The sequence below is a fragment of the Rhinolophus sinicus genome, linkage group LG10 (assembly GCF_036562045.2).
Source record: "Rhinolophus sinicus isolate RSC01 linkage group LG10, ASM3656204v1, whole genome shotgun sequence".
Classification (NCBI taxonomy): Eukaryota; Metazoa; Chordata; class Mammalia; order Chiroptera; family Rhinolophidae; genus Rhinolophus; species Rhinolophus sinicus.
The window spans coordinates 62,310,693-62,326,718 of NC_133759.1; the positions used below are offsets into that span (position 1 = coordinate 62,310,693).

General features: G+C 39.2%; 1 protein-coding gene across 2 annotated transcripts; it reads right to left on the bottom strand.

The window, feature by feature from the left end:
• Window positions 1–495: 495 nt before the first annotated feature.
• LMOD3 (leiomodin 3) lies at window positions 496–12,900 on the bottom strand. Of its 2 annotated transcripts, XM_019711737.2 has the most exons (4): window positions 12,757–12,900; window positions 11,994–12,318; window positions 8,419–9,786; window positions 1,315–2,139 (listed from the first exon to the last, which is right to left on the bottom strand). In XM_019711737.2, exons 2-4 carry the CDS (start codon window positions 12,285–12,287, stop codon window positions 2,113–2,115), a joined length of 1,689 nt encoding a protein of 562 aa, XP_019567296.2. In that variant the 5' UTR covers window positions 12,288–12,318; window positions 12,757–12,900; the 3' UTR covers window positions 1,315–2,112. The 2 variants fall into 2 exon arrangements, with proteins under 2 accessions (XP_074169362.1, XP_019567296.2); XM_074313261.1 differs by lacking the exon at window positions 12,757–12,900 and having other exon boundaries at window positions 496–2,139; window positions 11,994–12,487.
• Window positions 12,901–16,026: the final 3,126 nt, after the last annotated feature.

A 16,026-nucleotide genomic window follows, 5' to 3' on the forward strand; every position in this document is an offset into this window, starting at 1 on the left:
GCAGACAGTATGTGATATTTCATTATCTTTGGGAAAACTTTGATTTTCATTATTTTGTCTCGTCACAGTATTAACGCAGATAATCACTTTGCGTGGGGTCTGCTATCACTAGGATGTCAGAAAAATATTAAGGCTGGATCTATGTGAGGCAAGTATCTCCAAGTGGCAGTAAAAGCCCTTTGGCCCCCACACCCACTTCATAGCGTCTGTCTAAACAGGCAGGGTGAGAGCTCAATGACCAACAATCGGGTCTCGAGACCCCTTCTCAATGGAACAAGAAGCAGACACTTGGGGGAAAATCATTACACTTTAAAAACAAAATCTTCAATTAGGAGATTTTTTTGGGTGGAAATGGGTGGATAGAAAAAGCATAATGTGAACGACTTCGCCTGTCTCTTGATAAAACCTGTGTTTTGAGGCAATAAGCTATGAATTTAGATCATCTTTTCTTTTTGTGCATCTAAGATTAAAGTCTTCTTTCAGGACCATTAGCTCTTTGAAATTCCTGACTTTATTAATACTGTGGCTATACAAGCAAATGCGTAAAGGCTTTCCAGAACTTCAACCACTAACATGCATTAAGCTTATAAACATGGTGGGAGTGCTTTGTCCTATCAGAGTTTAGTCTTTAGATGTAGAATATGCTAGACATTTCAAAAGTTTTATTTATTGCAGTCCTTTCTTAACTATCCTGCTTTATATGCAAGGATGTTTTACAGAAATAGTAAGAGGAGGAAACAAAGCTATCAGCTGTTGGCTATTCTAAAATTAGTTGAATAATAACTGTAACTTTGGATGCTTTTGTACACACTGAATTATCTTTAAAAAATAGAAATGCCATATTTCTTTACCATAGCTTGTCCTAAAAAAATGCATTGTTTAAGAGCTCTAGGAACTTGGAAGGAGGAAAGAACACTGGGCTTGAAGTTGTCTGGAAGGTTTTTGTGGAGGGTTGGAACCTGCCCTGGGCTTTGAAGATGCGGCAGGACTTTCATTAATGGAGAGCGGGAGGGAAGTCTCTCAGGCATTCCCTGGAGAATCGTAAGAGCAAAGGCTGGAGGAGTGCCTGAGGCTGTGTCATCAAGAGGAGCATAAGGGGTGTGTGGCAAATAAAACTGGGTTAGTAAATGGGGGCCAGGCAACGGGGGGGCCTTGAATGCAGGACAAGCAATTCTAGTTTAATCCCACAGCAAGTTTCATTTAGAAGAATTTTGAAGAGAGCAAGAGGTCAAATTAGATTCACAGACTAAGCTTAAAAACAAACAAACTATAGTTAGCTAAAACCAAAAGCTGCTCAGTAACTCTTATTTATAATTTTTTTTTTTCACAAAGGTAGCATACTGTCTCCCACTGTCCCTATATGTGTGGAAACAGCGATGTTTTTGTATATATGCAGGATTTGTTTTCTCCATTAATTTCTCTGGAAACTTTGTTTTCTCCATGTTCTGAAGCTTAAACATTCTGCTCACCGATACCCCTACTGGAGGTTACCCCCAAAACACAAGGGAAATCGCCAAGGGAGAAAGCCAGCCAGGGTTGGTAACTGGAAATCTCAACTGATTCTGAGAGAAGAGCTAATTAGCAATTCTTCCATTTCAACGCATCAGAAGGGCTTGGAGGTCAGTTTACCCTTCACATTTCCATAGAGTGAAACAATATTTGTTCCTTTTAAGATACTGTATGGTGAATTACAGCAGAGGAGATGGAAAGAGAAAAATGGAAATAGAATTGTTGACACTTCCATAGCAATTATTGTTATTTAGCAGAAGAAAGCAATAATAAAGCAAACGTTTGCAAAAAAAAAATTTTTTTTTTAACTTCTGTGCTAGAAACATGACTCTAAATTTCACCTAAGTCATTCAAACTGATTGGAAGTAGACAATGTTGACGCTGAATATTAATATTTTATCCCCTCCCTCCTTCCTTTTCAGCCTGGGTTTTGTCATGGGCTAAGCATTCTGCCTTTTACAAAATACTCCTATCAGATATTAATTAGCATTGTTCCCGGTTCCACCACCCGGATCCAGAAGTATGGGGCTGATATAGTCTCCAAACTGTAATCCAAGAGTCATTATTTCAATTCCTTGTTCTTCTAGATTATTCTGTCATCTCTTACTCCAGTTCTTTTGGCAGTTGCACCTGTGATTTAAGTATTTGAAGAAAAGGGGAAATATTAATCCTGAAAATTCAAGAACTTTATAGCAAAATGACAACATTTACATGTCTCAGAGGATGCAGAGTGGATTAGAAATTCTGGCCAGACAGCCCCCTAAATCATGATAAAACAACAAGAAGCACAGCTGCCATTCATTCAGCATTTACTGATCCAGGGACCGAGCCAATGGCTTTGAGCACATGGTGAAGCATATCGTAAAAACAAGAAGGCAGGTGCTGGAGTTGCCTGGGTTCAACTACTGGGACGAGCACCTACTGGGTGGTGTTGGGCATCGGTTTGTCAGGTGCAAAATGACAATAGTGGTATTTAACTCACAAGGCTATGTCAAGGATTCAGTAACATAATGCAAGTTAGTAATTCATGTTAACACTTGTTTTTAAAGTATTTTCTCATTTCATCCTACAACAGCCTTGTAAAGAGAATACAGGCTCAGACAGGATAAGTAATTTGCTTAAGGTCACACAGCTATGAAGTGGCAGAGCATGATTTGGACCTATGCGTAGATCTCAGTACTGATTTCAGTACTCATGCCTTAACCACCCAAAATACTACCACAAGAATATAAAATGTATGTTCTTTTAACAACCGGTCTTTCCTCTTTGAAGCACATTCCTACTTCATTGCTCACTAAAATTTAAAAACAAAATATTGTTTAGAGAGCCCTCAGGGACAAAAACAATCGTGAACGAGTAGCATAAGTTTGACTATACATGAACTTGAAGCTTTGTTTCATAGGAACAACCTAAGGCAAGTTCTCAAAGGGTTTCAAGTGGTGTTATCTTAGGAGGGTGACTCATCCATTACTACACGCCCCCTTCCAGAGGACACTGAGGAATTCCTGAGGACACTAGGGTTTATATAACAATGACTAGGAATGTTTCTCCTATTGCCTATGCCCACCTGCTAATGTGATGGACCATTTTGGCCATCTGCTAAGGCCCCTCTTGCAGCCAGTTCTCTGCCCACCACCTTTGGCTAGAAAGGTCTCCCAACATCCTGCCTACCAGAGACGACCCTTGAGCTGTTGCTGCTGCCTGCATAACCTTGAAACCAAGGTACCTTTCTGTGTGTCTGACCCTCTCCTTCGCCCTCTCCCTGCAAGGCTTTCAGGAGGGGGCAGCATGACTGCACCTTGGTCAGACTCACTCATGGGAAAGAAGAGAAAATTTAGAAGGACAGGATCTACAGAACCTAGTTAAAGAGAAAAAAGATCTTGTAAATCAGACATAGAAGAAATGGCCAGAGATGAAATGAAGCCTCAACTAGTCTTACATTTTGTAATCAGAACAACTGCTCATGCATCGTGGAGTCTTTTGGCTAATAAGGCTGTTCATGATATTATGATACTGAAGTCTTTCCAAAGGAGAAATTTAGCAGTGTCTTTAGGTAACTGACTAGAAACAGGATTGATAAACATAGACGAGCCCAAAGTGAAACTGAGTGAATGTTAGCATAGTTAACTTGTTTGACTGGCACAGAAGCTTGCGTGTCACACACATGCATCTGTCCTCAGAATTAAACAGTTGCTGCAGATGGGATTTTTATCTCAGTGAAAAGTATTAATGCTCATTGGGGATGGAAGGCAGCGGACAGACCACAGAATTTTTAAAGATGGAAGGAAATCGTACATTTGCCTTGAGGATTAAGCCTGTACAAGCCTAATGTCTTTGTTTTGGGCTATTATCATATTGATTTGAAGCTATTAGCTCATAGTCATTATCCAATTAGTTCAGTTTGTTAGATAAGACCAAGACTTTTAAAACACAACAGAAAACAAGAGCAATAAAAACTGAAAAATTCTACAGGAGCCAAATAAGTAATGGAAATGAGTGAAGCAGGCCAGGTGGTAAGCAGTAGGGTACGGTGGGGAGTGAGAAAAACTGGAGCCTATCTCAAGGCAGAAGCCAGTGCAGGTCCAGCTGATTTGTGCCATTCAAATGCAAGCACTGTGGTCAGATCTCTCATGTTTTGAGTGGTACCAGATATATGGATTTTTCAATGGGATTTTTTAATATTTAAAAATTTTATATAATAATACTCATGCCAGAAAAAAACAGGCTTTCAGATCTGGCCTATAGTCCACCAGTTTTCAATATCTGGCCTATAGCATACATCTCCTTTAAACTGAATTAAATAGGCAGCTTCTTGCAGGAGATAGCATTTGAGCCAAGCAAATATACAGATTTTCCTTTATTCTTTGGTGGCAACTTCATTTCAAAGATCTTGGGCCAGAAGCATGTGGTAGGGAGAGAATAAACATTAAAAATGAAAAAAACACAATTTAAAAATATAAACTGACTGCTTAATGAGATACACTCTAGAAAATACAAAAATAATATTTCCAAATCCATGAGAGAAAAATAACTAATCTTTTATTTCTTTAAAATTTTCTAAGAATAGATAGTTTCTATATACGTTTTGGCATTTAATAGTGTAGTTGGAAACATCAGTTTTAAAACATCACGATTTCAAATTGTATTTTAATTTTAACTGCATATTTGAAAATCCGGGGGTTCAGAGGGCATCTCTATCCTCCAAAGCAAGATGGGGAACCCCAAAAACCTTTAGTTTCACCTCTCCAAATGAGCATTGTTGTGACTCATTTGACTGACCCAAAATATCCTTTTTTGCTAGGTTTTGTGATATCATCACTGATGGCATTTACAGTATTTCACTAAGTCTAAGATGCACAGTTTGGGATGTTTCGTAGCCCTGAGACCAGAAAGCATCTTATAGTCGATGGTGTTTTACAGTAGTTGGCTGCATGTGCAAGCAGACACATCACTGCCTGTCTTACCGTTTGCGCCTCCGTTGAGCTACATGCCCCATTGGTACTACACATGTGCAGATGCGTTGCCATTTAAAATATTTTTTAAAGAATGGTAACGCAAATGAGGTAACACAAAAGAATGGTAATGCAAATGGGTATGTAAGAATTCTTTTCTGTACCATTTCTGAACTTCTGTCAGTCTAAGATAATTTTAGAATGAAAAAAAGATGTTGGGCCGGCCGATGGCTCAGGTGGTTAGAGTCCATGCTCCTAACTCCGAAGGCTGCCGGTTTTATTCCCACATGGGCCAGTGGGCTCTCAACTGCAAGGTTGCTGGTTCAACTCCTCGAGTCCCACAAGGGATGGTGGGCTCCGCCCCCTGCAACTAAGATTGAACATGGCACCTTGAGCTGAGCTGCCTCCCGGATGGCTCAGTTGGTTGGAGCACGGGCTGTCAACCACAAGGTTGCGGGTTCGACTCCCACAAGGGATGGTGGGCTGTGCCCCCTGCAACTAGAAAACGGCAACTGGACCTGGAGCTGAGCTGCGCCCTCCACAACTAAGACTGAAAGGACAACAACTTGAAGCGGAACAGCACCCTTCACAACTAAGATTGAAAGGACAACAACTTTACTTGGAAAAAAGGCCTGGAAGTACACACTGTCCCCAATAAAAGTCCTGTTCCCCTTCCCCAATAAAAATCCTTAAAAAAAAAAAAAAAGATGTCAAAAGTCTTTTAAAAAATTATACAGTGATTCGGCATTAAAGCAGAAATGTATTGTGTATGCAGCAAGGCAGGACAGCCGAGCAGTGGGAGCCAAATGACATTAGCGGAGTGAGTTTTCATCAGCGTAATGTGCATTTTCATTTTCTCACAGAGCATTTTACAGGACCACGCAGATAAAGTTGTGTGACACTTTGTATGTGAGATACATGCAGGTGCTTATTGCAGGCCAAGCCAAGGACTGAAAGCAGGAGAAATTGCCAATCCCTGGGAACAGATAAAAGAGACATTTCAAAGCAGAGGCTCATATGCAAGACCATCATTCAAAGGTTAGTTCAGAGGGCACTTCGAAGCATGTTTTTATTTCTTAGTGGACATTAAAAAACACAACATTGATAACAAATGTAACATGTAGTACTTAGTAGGATGGTGCATTTTGCAATTACCAGCATGAATTTATTTTAATGTCTTTTGCTTTAGGATCTGGACTCAAAATTAAAGTGTTCTCAGTCGAGTAAAAGGCAGAATGTCTTGACTATGAAGATTATAAAACCTACACTCCATGTAAATTCCATGACGTTGGGACTGTACCTGTCCTATTCACTGCGGTGTCCCCGAGCCCTCTGATAGTACCTGACACGTGGAGTACTACGTCAATATTGTTGCATTAATGAGTAATTGAATGGATGGAGCGAACAGACTCTAGGAAAAGTTCACCTTCGTCTCATCTATTCTGAATCCACATGCTCCCTTTAATGTGGATTTTTAAAAAGTTCTCTTCATTCTTTTCAGACTAATGTTATTTTCTGACTGTGTAGCCAGGGAGACAGCTTGGATATGCTTTACCGATGGCTGGTTACAGAAGTGAGAGAGCTAGTTTCTCTCAAAACAACACCCTCATCCACCCCTACGGAGGTCTCACTGCCCGGAGAAGAGCAGGTGCAGGAAGTCTTGATGCTGTGCCCAAGGGCAGGCAAAGAATTCTCTCCTGACCTCATGTGGCTTCTAGCATGCTCACCATGGCTCCTGCCCCAGCAAGGGTCAGAGTCCCCCTAAGTCACAGATAATGTCATCCTTGAGGTAGAAGAATGGAATGTTGTCCATTCTGCATTACTAGGAGATGGAATAAAGGACCTACATATACGAGGTGTGATCAAACAATACGGTGAACTCTGCTGCGGAGTGCCATCCAATGGAAAGGCAAGGGATCCTTGATTAATTGTACTTTTTGACCTTGATGGAATTGTTCAAGCTGAGTTTGTACCCAGGAACACTATTGAGAACTCTGAATATTATAAGGGCTTATTACAGCGTTTAAGAAACGATGTGTGTAGAATACAGCATGAGAAATGGGCAAACGGTTTCATCCTCCATCATGACAACTCTCTGTGTCACACATCACTTCCAGTACGGCAATTTCTGTCAAATAAAAACGTTATGGTGTGTCTTCATCACCTTATTCACTGGATCTGGTGCCGTGTGGCTTCTGGCTCTTCCCTGTAGTTAAAATGACCATGAAAAGTAAATGTTTTGAATTGATTCAAGGCATCGAGGCAGCCACGACAGTACAACTAAAGACACTCATGAAAGAGGACTTCCAGAACTGCTTCAGAAAGTGGCAAGAACAATGGGATAAGTTTGAAGTGGGAGGGGGGGTTATTTTGAGGGGGATTAATGGCAATGTATCATTTACTGTAATAATTTTTTAAAATTTAAACATTCACCATATTTTTATCACACCTTGTGTGTGTGTGTGTGTGTGTGTGTGAATAAGTCACAAATATATTATTTTGTAATACATAGCTCTTGAAGCAGAAAAAGAAAAAACTTACATGGAAATTTGTAAAACATCTTGAAAAAATTGTGACTATGACAATATATTAACTATTTTGTCAATGTAATGTCGACTAAATTACACACTAGATTTTAAAATAATAGCTAATTATCAACTACCTGTGGCCTTTGGCCACACACCTTTCAGCCTCTATAAATACTAGTAATTACAAATGAAATTTATTTCTGTAACTTAACCTGCAAGAAATAGAACATTTTCATATATCAGGGCAGTAATAGTTAATTGCAGTAAATATTAAAACTGAAATAGTAAAATATTTTGAAACTTCATTGATTTGTAGAGACACTAACCTGAAGTTTACCATTTGTCTACCTGCCTAAATGCAATTGCAGGTTGTCTCTCTTTACTAAAAACGAATCAACTGTTTTTAAGCGTTTGGAGCGCTCAGTTTATCTACAAATGACTGGCCAAATTAGGCTTCTTTCTTACTTATTCCTACAGCAGTTTCCTCAGGATCTCTGACTGTCAGCTTCGAGTCCCTGACCCTGGACTCAGAACTGAATTTCAATGTCAACTCTAGAGCTTCCGACCTATATCTCCTAGATATATTATTTAACTTCTCTAAGGCTCAGTTTCCTTTCAATGAAATGGCGAGAATAATAATACCTACCTTATGGGGTTGTTAGGATGATTATATGAATTAATTCCTGAATCTGGCCTACAGTAAGAGCTTAGTAACTGTTAGATGTTAATATTATTGTTACAGATGTTGCACGTACATACATGTATGTCCTTGGGGATAACCAGTAACTTAGATCTACTGGTAACACTGATGGGCTTCCTCTAGTTAGTCACAACTAGTGAGAATCTGCTGGTGTTAAAATGAGCAAGGAATAGAGTTAGGATACAGTCATTGTGGTGCTTGTTCACCATTTCTCCCTCTTTCTACTTACAGGTTTAAGAAAGGCAACGTTGCTGTGACGAATGTCGTTTAAGAGCTGATCTCGGGGAGTGATTTCCACCAACGGGGGTGGCCTATTTCTCGGCACTGGTTTCAGTGTTTTGATCACATCTTTGAGGTTGGTTTTCTCGGGTGCTTCTTTGGCCTCTTCCGGCATCCGAGATTTACGCTGGGTCCTCTTCAGCTTCACCGTCCGGAAGGAGTCAGGGTCAGTTCTGTGCTGAGGAGGCTGCGATGGCTTCTTCATCACGTCATGTCGCCGACTGAAGGGGACTGGCTGGGGGCTGGGAGGATGAGGAGGTTGGAGGAACTCCTGCATTCTGGGATCTGGCATTGGCCCTCCCAACAGCTCCCACATCCCAGGTGGCAACCCCAACCCATTCTCCAACATGGCTATTAACTTTCGCTGCTCTTTGAGTTGCTGCTGTTTCTGTTCTTCTTGCCTTTTCTGCCTTTGTTTATCTTGATTCCTGGTGAGCAGATTGGTTACCACCATTCTGGGACCCGGAAGCTCAAAATGGTAGCCCATCTTCAGGAGAGTGCTGTTCGCCTTCAAAAGTCTGGCTATTTCCATTTCGGCTTGGTGGCCCAACATGTGCCTTTGATTGTGAAACCGAAGTTCGGTGAGTGTCTCGTTAAACTGGAGACACCTCATAATGGCTACAATTCCTTTACCTGTGATGAAATTGGACTCGATGTTGAGTGTGGTAATACTCCTATTTTCACGCAACATGATAGCCAAGGCAAATGCCACATTTTCATCTGCACCCACGTTTGCTAAACTGAAAGTTTTGATGTGTTTGTTTTTCTTCATTGCATTGACAAAGTCCAGTAACATTTCTTTGGGGATGTTTTCAATGTTGTTCAGGTTGAGTTCCTTCATGTCAGGATCATTTTGTCTAACCCTCCTCAAGCTCCCATCCAGGTCTGTTTGGTTTCCTGAAGGCCTTGCACTCACTTTCAAAAAGCTGGTATCTAGAGCTAACTTCTTAGGATCTAATTTTGATATTTTTTTCTCACTTTTTTCTTGGGCCTCTGGTCTGTCTTTCTGTTCTTCAAATGCTTCATTAGTTACCTGAGGGCAGTTGTTCTCACCATTTCTGACTTGCTCCTTTACTTTTCCTTTTTCTTCTCTTTTTGTTTTTTCATCACTCCCTTCACTCTCATCTTCTTCATCATCTTCGTCTTCTTCATCTTCATCATCTTCATTGTTATCCTCATTATCTGTTTCTTGGACATTGTTGTTGCCCTTTGATTCTCTTTTATTTGCAGCAATTTCATTATTGAGCTTTTCTTTTAAATAGTGGGACACCTTTTTATTGTCTTTATCTATTTCTTCATACTCTTCTTGAGCGTTTTCCTAAAAGAGAGGTTTCTGATGGTTAGAATACATATCAGTGAAGAAATATGAAGTAGAGCAATATCTACTGGAGATAATGAAAAGATTCATTATTAAGAAAAAAGTAAATAAACTGTATGTATAGTATTTCATTTGTGTAAGTGTTTATGTATAAACATATATACACAAACATGTATACAGTATATAAAAGTTTATAAATGTACAAAAAAAAGTGTTGTACTGTTTACCAAATTAGTAGTTATCTCTTAGGAAGATAAGTTATATCTTATCATTAAGATAACTGAGGAGGGGGAAGCATTTGGGGAAGCAAGTGTAACATTCACTTGTTACAGTATACAATTCTAGAATGCTTGAGTTTTTTTAAAAAACAAAATTTAAAACACGTATTAGTTTTGTAAGCAAATACAACCAAAATGAAGATAATTTTTTATAGACACATATATAAACACACATTTTTGGGCTACGTTTACCTCCTCTCATACATTAAAATGAAACCTAGTTAATTTTGTGTTCAGACTCTGTATTGTTTTTAAAAATGCTGTACAAGTTCAGAAGCAATTAACAATGATTTGTTTTGAAAATGTTATGGAGTTATCTACCTATACATTGAAGTCTTTGTTTTGAATATAACTGAATAAGGCATCTTTGTATTCAATAGCCTTGGATTACACAATAGTTTTCTTATAGCCACAACCAAAATTTACATTCCCCAGATGCTGGCTAATCTAGTATAATGTGTGCATAGAGTTTCCCTAAAAACAATACATTGTGGGGAAAATGAGAGCAGTTTAATATTTGGGAATATACCAAAACACTTGACTTTGATTTTGTCTCCTCAGCTCTATGAAAACTGCCGTGTCTACTGCAGGACAGGTTCACTAGTTCCAGTTTCTTTTGAAGGAAGGTATCTAAGAGGTAGAGCCAACTGGATTATGAAGAGATTTAGAAACAACTGTTTAGTCTAAGAATGCAAATGGTAGTTTTTAAATCAATAGTGTTTATTGGTTGCTGCCCATCAATTAGTACACGTTCTTATACAATATGCATATCTCAAAGGTGTCATTTTGAAATCTGGTGTAGTAGTTTGAGACACGGGTTTATCCAAATAAGAACTTGATATTATTGAATATAACATATTGTAGGTTGGAATCGACAGTTGTCAACACCTTAACCAGCTAAACCTTCACCACTGCATTTCTTATCTGCTCCAGCAGGGGGAGCCAGCCATCAAGCTGTTGTTTCAATACCAAGAGAAGGAAAACTGAAAAGCACCCCATCGATTTTCTTTTTCTGAAATTGTTCATATAGAATTGGCTTTTACTCCAATTGTAAAATGTCTGCAGATTGTACCTTAAACTCTAACCTGATTAAGCCATCAATTTATTTTTTTGAATTTAGTACATGTTTAAACTCTCCTGACCATGAGACCAATTTATAACTGTTCTAATTACAGCTGGTGTGATAATAATGTGACAAGATATATCTGTGTCACCAGGCATAACTAAGAGACTTTACCTGGGGAGAATCTCTTTTTTTTTGCTAAGTAATTTTTAAGTGGAACATCAAAAAAAAATTATGCTAATATACAATAAGTTTATAGATTTAACCACAATTCTACTTTTCATATGAAAACATTTAAGAAAGAACTATCTTTAAAACAACTTAATAGCTATTAATTTCTAAACTCATCACCGATATCCAATGCACTGTACGAATATTGGATATTTTTGGTTATTTGACTTGGTTTAATTGCAGCATAAGTGGATGGACTTTAGGGGGACTGTGACACCCTTGAAATTGTATGTGAAATATTGAGTATGTATATATGTGTCGGAAGGAAAGGGTACAGAGCTTTCATCAGCTTCGTAAAGGGTTCTGTGAGCCAAAATAGTTAAAGACAACTGTCTCTGCCTTATGAGTTAGTTCATTAAATATTATATCTATAGCATACAGGCTTTTCTACACAGCAACCCATAGCAATTTTTTAAAAGGAGGTATTTACAAGAAATTACCAACTTTCCCCTCACAGCTATACCACGTAAGTATTTCAGGAAGTTCCAATCTGGAGTAGGATTAAATATTACGATTTAATCTTTAAGTGGCAACAAAACAACTCAAGACATGAAGTTTTGAGAAGTGACCGTTACAACATGGACACCTGCCATCCCAGGCAGCCATTTCTCCATTGTACACAAATCCCTGGTTACCTCAGATGGCACAAAGGTGACAGGAACACGTTCATCTTCCAGCATGCGTCTGGATGCCTTTTGCCAATACATATAATCAACAAGAGATTTATGGTTGAAGTTTCCTGTGGGTGGTTTGTCGGTTTGATCTTTTTGAATCATTCCCACCGGAAGCCTGGGGTCAGGAGCCATGACTTCCATTTCTGATTGCAGTTCTTCCAGCTCTTCGGGTGACAAGTTGGCCAAGATTTTATCGTCATCAAGCTCTTCATCAAAGAGTTCTTCTTGATCTGAATTCCTGCTGTGCTCTGACATGATTATTTTTCTAAATTTTTTTCCTAAATTACTAGAAAATAATCAAAGATGATTTAAAAAAATACTCAAGAAGTTTCCCCAGTTAACAAGCATTCCAATCAATACCACTATGAGAGATTTTCTTCCCCCCCTAAGAACCTCAGTGGTGCTTTCTGATCAGTGAAGAGTGACTGCAGCTAAGCTCATGCCATGTCTATATTAAGCAGGGCTTGGCTGGATAGGGTCAATTTATGGAACTACTATGCTGCTCTCTTTTCGGCAACTTGAGTCAGCTGTGCAAATCCATCTGACATTTCAGTACAGCTGCTTACGTTTGCCAGTATCAGGTCTACAGAATCTACAAGAATAAATGAGTTCCCTTCCCATATGCTCTGACATTGTCGCACAGAAACTCACACAGAGCAGACACACATACCCCACTACACAGGGGAGAGTACTTCTTTTTATGTAAATGATTAAAGCAACTTACAGTATTGATCAGAAGGAAAATCCAACCAGCGGCTTGGATTCTACTGAAGTGAAAAATTCATTTGAAAGAACTTGCCTCTTCACTACAATGTGACTCTGGAAGCAAAGAAACCTGCACACAGCACAGCTGAGTTCTGGCTATGTTACTCAACTGCTGTGTAAGCTGAACCTTTGCAAGATGTCCTTATTTGCATCTAGATCCTGTGATCTAACAGATGCGGACAACAAGCACTTGAATTTTCACTATGAGTGGGGAGTTGAATGTTTTAAATCATTTGTTTTTCTTATTAAGTATCCATTAAGCCAGGATAAATTTAAATGGATCTAAGCTGAAATGTAAAAAAACCTCAAACATTAAAGGACCAGAAGAAAGCATGAGAAGATTTTTCCATGACTTCAGACTATGGCAATATTTTTCAAATGGTAATGTTTATCAAAATGACAAATGTACATTTCCTTTGACCTAGCCATTCCACTTTTAGAATTTTTTATTCTATTCTTTTTAGTATTAAATATGTTCAGAGTTTTTTTGTCCATGTTTTTATTCTACAGATATATTCCCACATGGGTGAAATGACAGATTTATAAGATTATTTAATATAGCAAAGTGAAAAACAGTGTGTTCTGTATGCTATTATTTGTGTGATAAAAGGTAAAAAGAATATATGTATATGAACAAATTTTACCAACATACTGCATCCTTGGAAAGATACACAAGAAACCAATAACCTTAGATACTTTTGGAGAGAGGAATGGGTTGTTGATAAGGGTGGGAAAAAGACTTTATTACTGTATACCCTTTTATAATTGCCAAAATTTGAACTTGGTGAATATAATGTTTTAAAAAATACACATATTTATTATGCAAAAATTAATATAACAGAGGTAAGTACACAAAAAATAAAATAAAATTTTCCCCTTTTCTCACTATCAGTATTAACATTTTGATTTATAATTGCAGTCATTTCTTCTAGGAGTATGAACTCAATAATCTTTTGTCATCTGTTTTTCTTTTTTACTTACAAAATCAGGGTGTTTGTTTTTTTTAAAGGCCATTGTATATTCTGCCACTACATATGGTAGGATTCTTTATATAAATGTACCATAATTTATATAACCAATCCCCAGTTGTTGGATATTTGGACTGTTTTCAATTCTCACAAGCACAAAGAGTTCTTTAGTAAACATCCCTATAGCTAAATATTTGTACACATACAAGGTTATTTCCTTGAAATAAATTGGATCCAGAAGTGAAATTGCTGGGTTGAAGAATTAGAACAAATGAAAGGCTTTTCTGTCTGTATGGCTAAGTGACCCACTTACTGTTATTGCAACCCATCATATATATATATATGTGTATATATATATGATGTATGTATATATACATATATATAAAATTATTTGCAAATTGTCTACATGCTACTATTCCAATATTATACACAATTTAAATATTTAGAGTATATAAAATATATTTAATGTTATATAATCAAATAATGTATTCTTAAATATACTTATAATATTAATATTTATAAATAAAATTTATAACTTTTGGCATATATTTTATTTTATATATATATATACACACACACATATATAACGAAGCATATGTGAAAAAAAATCAAATGAGGAAAGTTTTAAACGTATGTTTTAATATTTTATTCCTACTCCCGTGGTTTATCTTGAACTCCCCAAGGTGGTGAGGTTTTTCATATACAGAGGGTTCCAAAAAAATGTATACGCATTTTAAGAAAGGAAAACTGTATTAAAATTGTAATAATATATACCAATAACAAAAGATGAATACAAGTCACATTTGACTTCTGCAATTACAAGAGGTGCTCAAAGTGGTTACCATAAGCGTCCAGACACTTCTGATTACGGCAAACTACTGCTTGAGCAACATTGACCGAAGTGTCTACTTGTACACATTTTTTTGGCACCCCCCGGTATATGGCTAAATTATTCCCAATAAAGGTATTATCAATTTATGTGAATAAAATAAAGAGCACAGGTACATAGTGGCAAGTTACCATTTAACACCTGTTAGGTCTTCCTTACATCCCTGTAAAAGGGAAGTAAAAGCTTAGCCTCACTGGGCAGGGAGGTTTGGAAACCACTTTGTCGACCACTAATTTGCAGGCAATTATTTCATAGACTTAGTTTGCAGGATGGTGGTCTAAAAAGATTAGACCAAAAAGAGTTTTGTGTTCAAGGTGGACTGGGAAATGTTATATTCTGTATTTGTCTTTAGAGATTTGTAAAGTTCATGACCTTTTAGATACTCTGAGAAATCATACTGGAAAGAAACTGTGGGGACAGAGCCCCAGAAAGTAGTTTACAGGCTCTCGGCCTCACGTGGAAAGGTGCTGGCTCCGGTAGTGGATGGCCGTCAGCTGTGGCTGATTGGCCGTAGGCTGTGGCCGGTAAGCCGATTGGCCGCTAGTATAACTGCTGCGGCTACCGAGGAGAGTCGAGGATTGCCGAGGAGAGCCGAGGATTGCCGAGGAGCCGAGGAGAGCCGAGGAGAGCGGAAGAGAGTAGAGGAACAGAGTCGAGGAGAGTGGAGGAGAGTCGTCGGTCGGTTGGCGGAAAGGCTGATGGCAGGTCGCGTGTCCGGTGGGCCCAGCCTCCAGTGAGACCATAGTGGTATGACTCCCCTACCTATGGCTCCGTGGGTGTTCCTTTTTGGCCTCACCATATCCTGCATTCTTATCTGGGGAGCGGGACCAGAGACCCTGCAGGCTGCCCTGCATGACAAATGGCGCAGTGAGCAGGGTCTCCCACACGACAAATGGCGCAGCGAGCAGGGTACGGTGCCGGCCAAAACCTACCGAAGCATGGTGGAGCGGTTTGTGTGTGTGAGAGCCCAGCTTCGGGTGGCCCATGAGGAGCGACACCGGGAACGGGAGGCGCGGTCTGCCTGGGAGACTCAAGCCTCCAGCTGGCACACCACCTTCTTGGCCATAGAAGGCGTTGTCCTCCTTTTGCTGATCTGCTGCAGCCTTAGGATCCGAGGGTGGTGGACATCTTACAAGGAGGCCTCCACCCACTCAGACACCTGGCACCATGAGCAAGATTCCAACCAGGTAGGAATGGCGTCTGACTCTGGGCAGGAGGACGTGTGGCCCCCACACAGTGTGTGGTGCCCGGTGGCCACTGTTCTCAGGAGTTGGGCCCCCAAGGAAAGGTGGGAGGACATGGACGGCTCTCCGGCCAGTGTGGAGAGGGCCCTGCAGGCTATGGCTGAGCGGTTGCCGGAGGAGGAAAAGGC

Coding starts and splice junctions, on each gene's coding strand:
- LMOD3 (XM_074313261.1), bottom strand. CDS start 12,287: ATGTCAGAGCACAGCAGGAATTCAGATCAAGAAGAACTCTTTGATGAA. Junction 9,787..11,993: donor TCACCTTTGTGCCATCTGAG/GTAACCAGGGAT, acceptor CCTCTCTTTTAG/GAAAACGCTCAAGAAGAGTA. Junction 2,140..8,418: donor ACGTTGCCTTTCTTAAACCT/GTAAGTAGAAAG, acceptor CTTAAATCACAG/GTGCAACTGCCAAAAGAACT.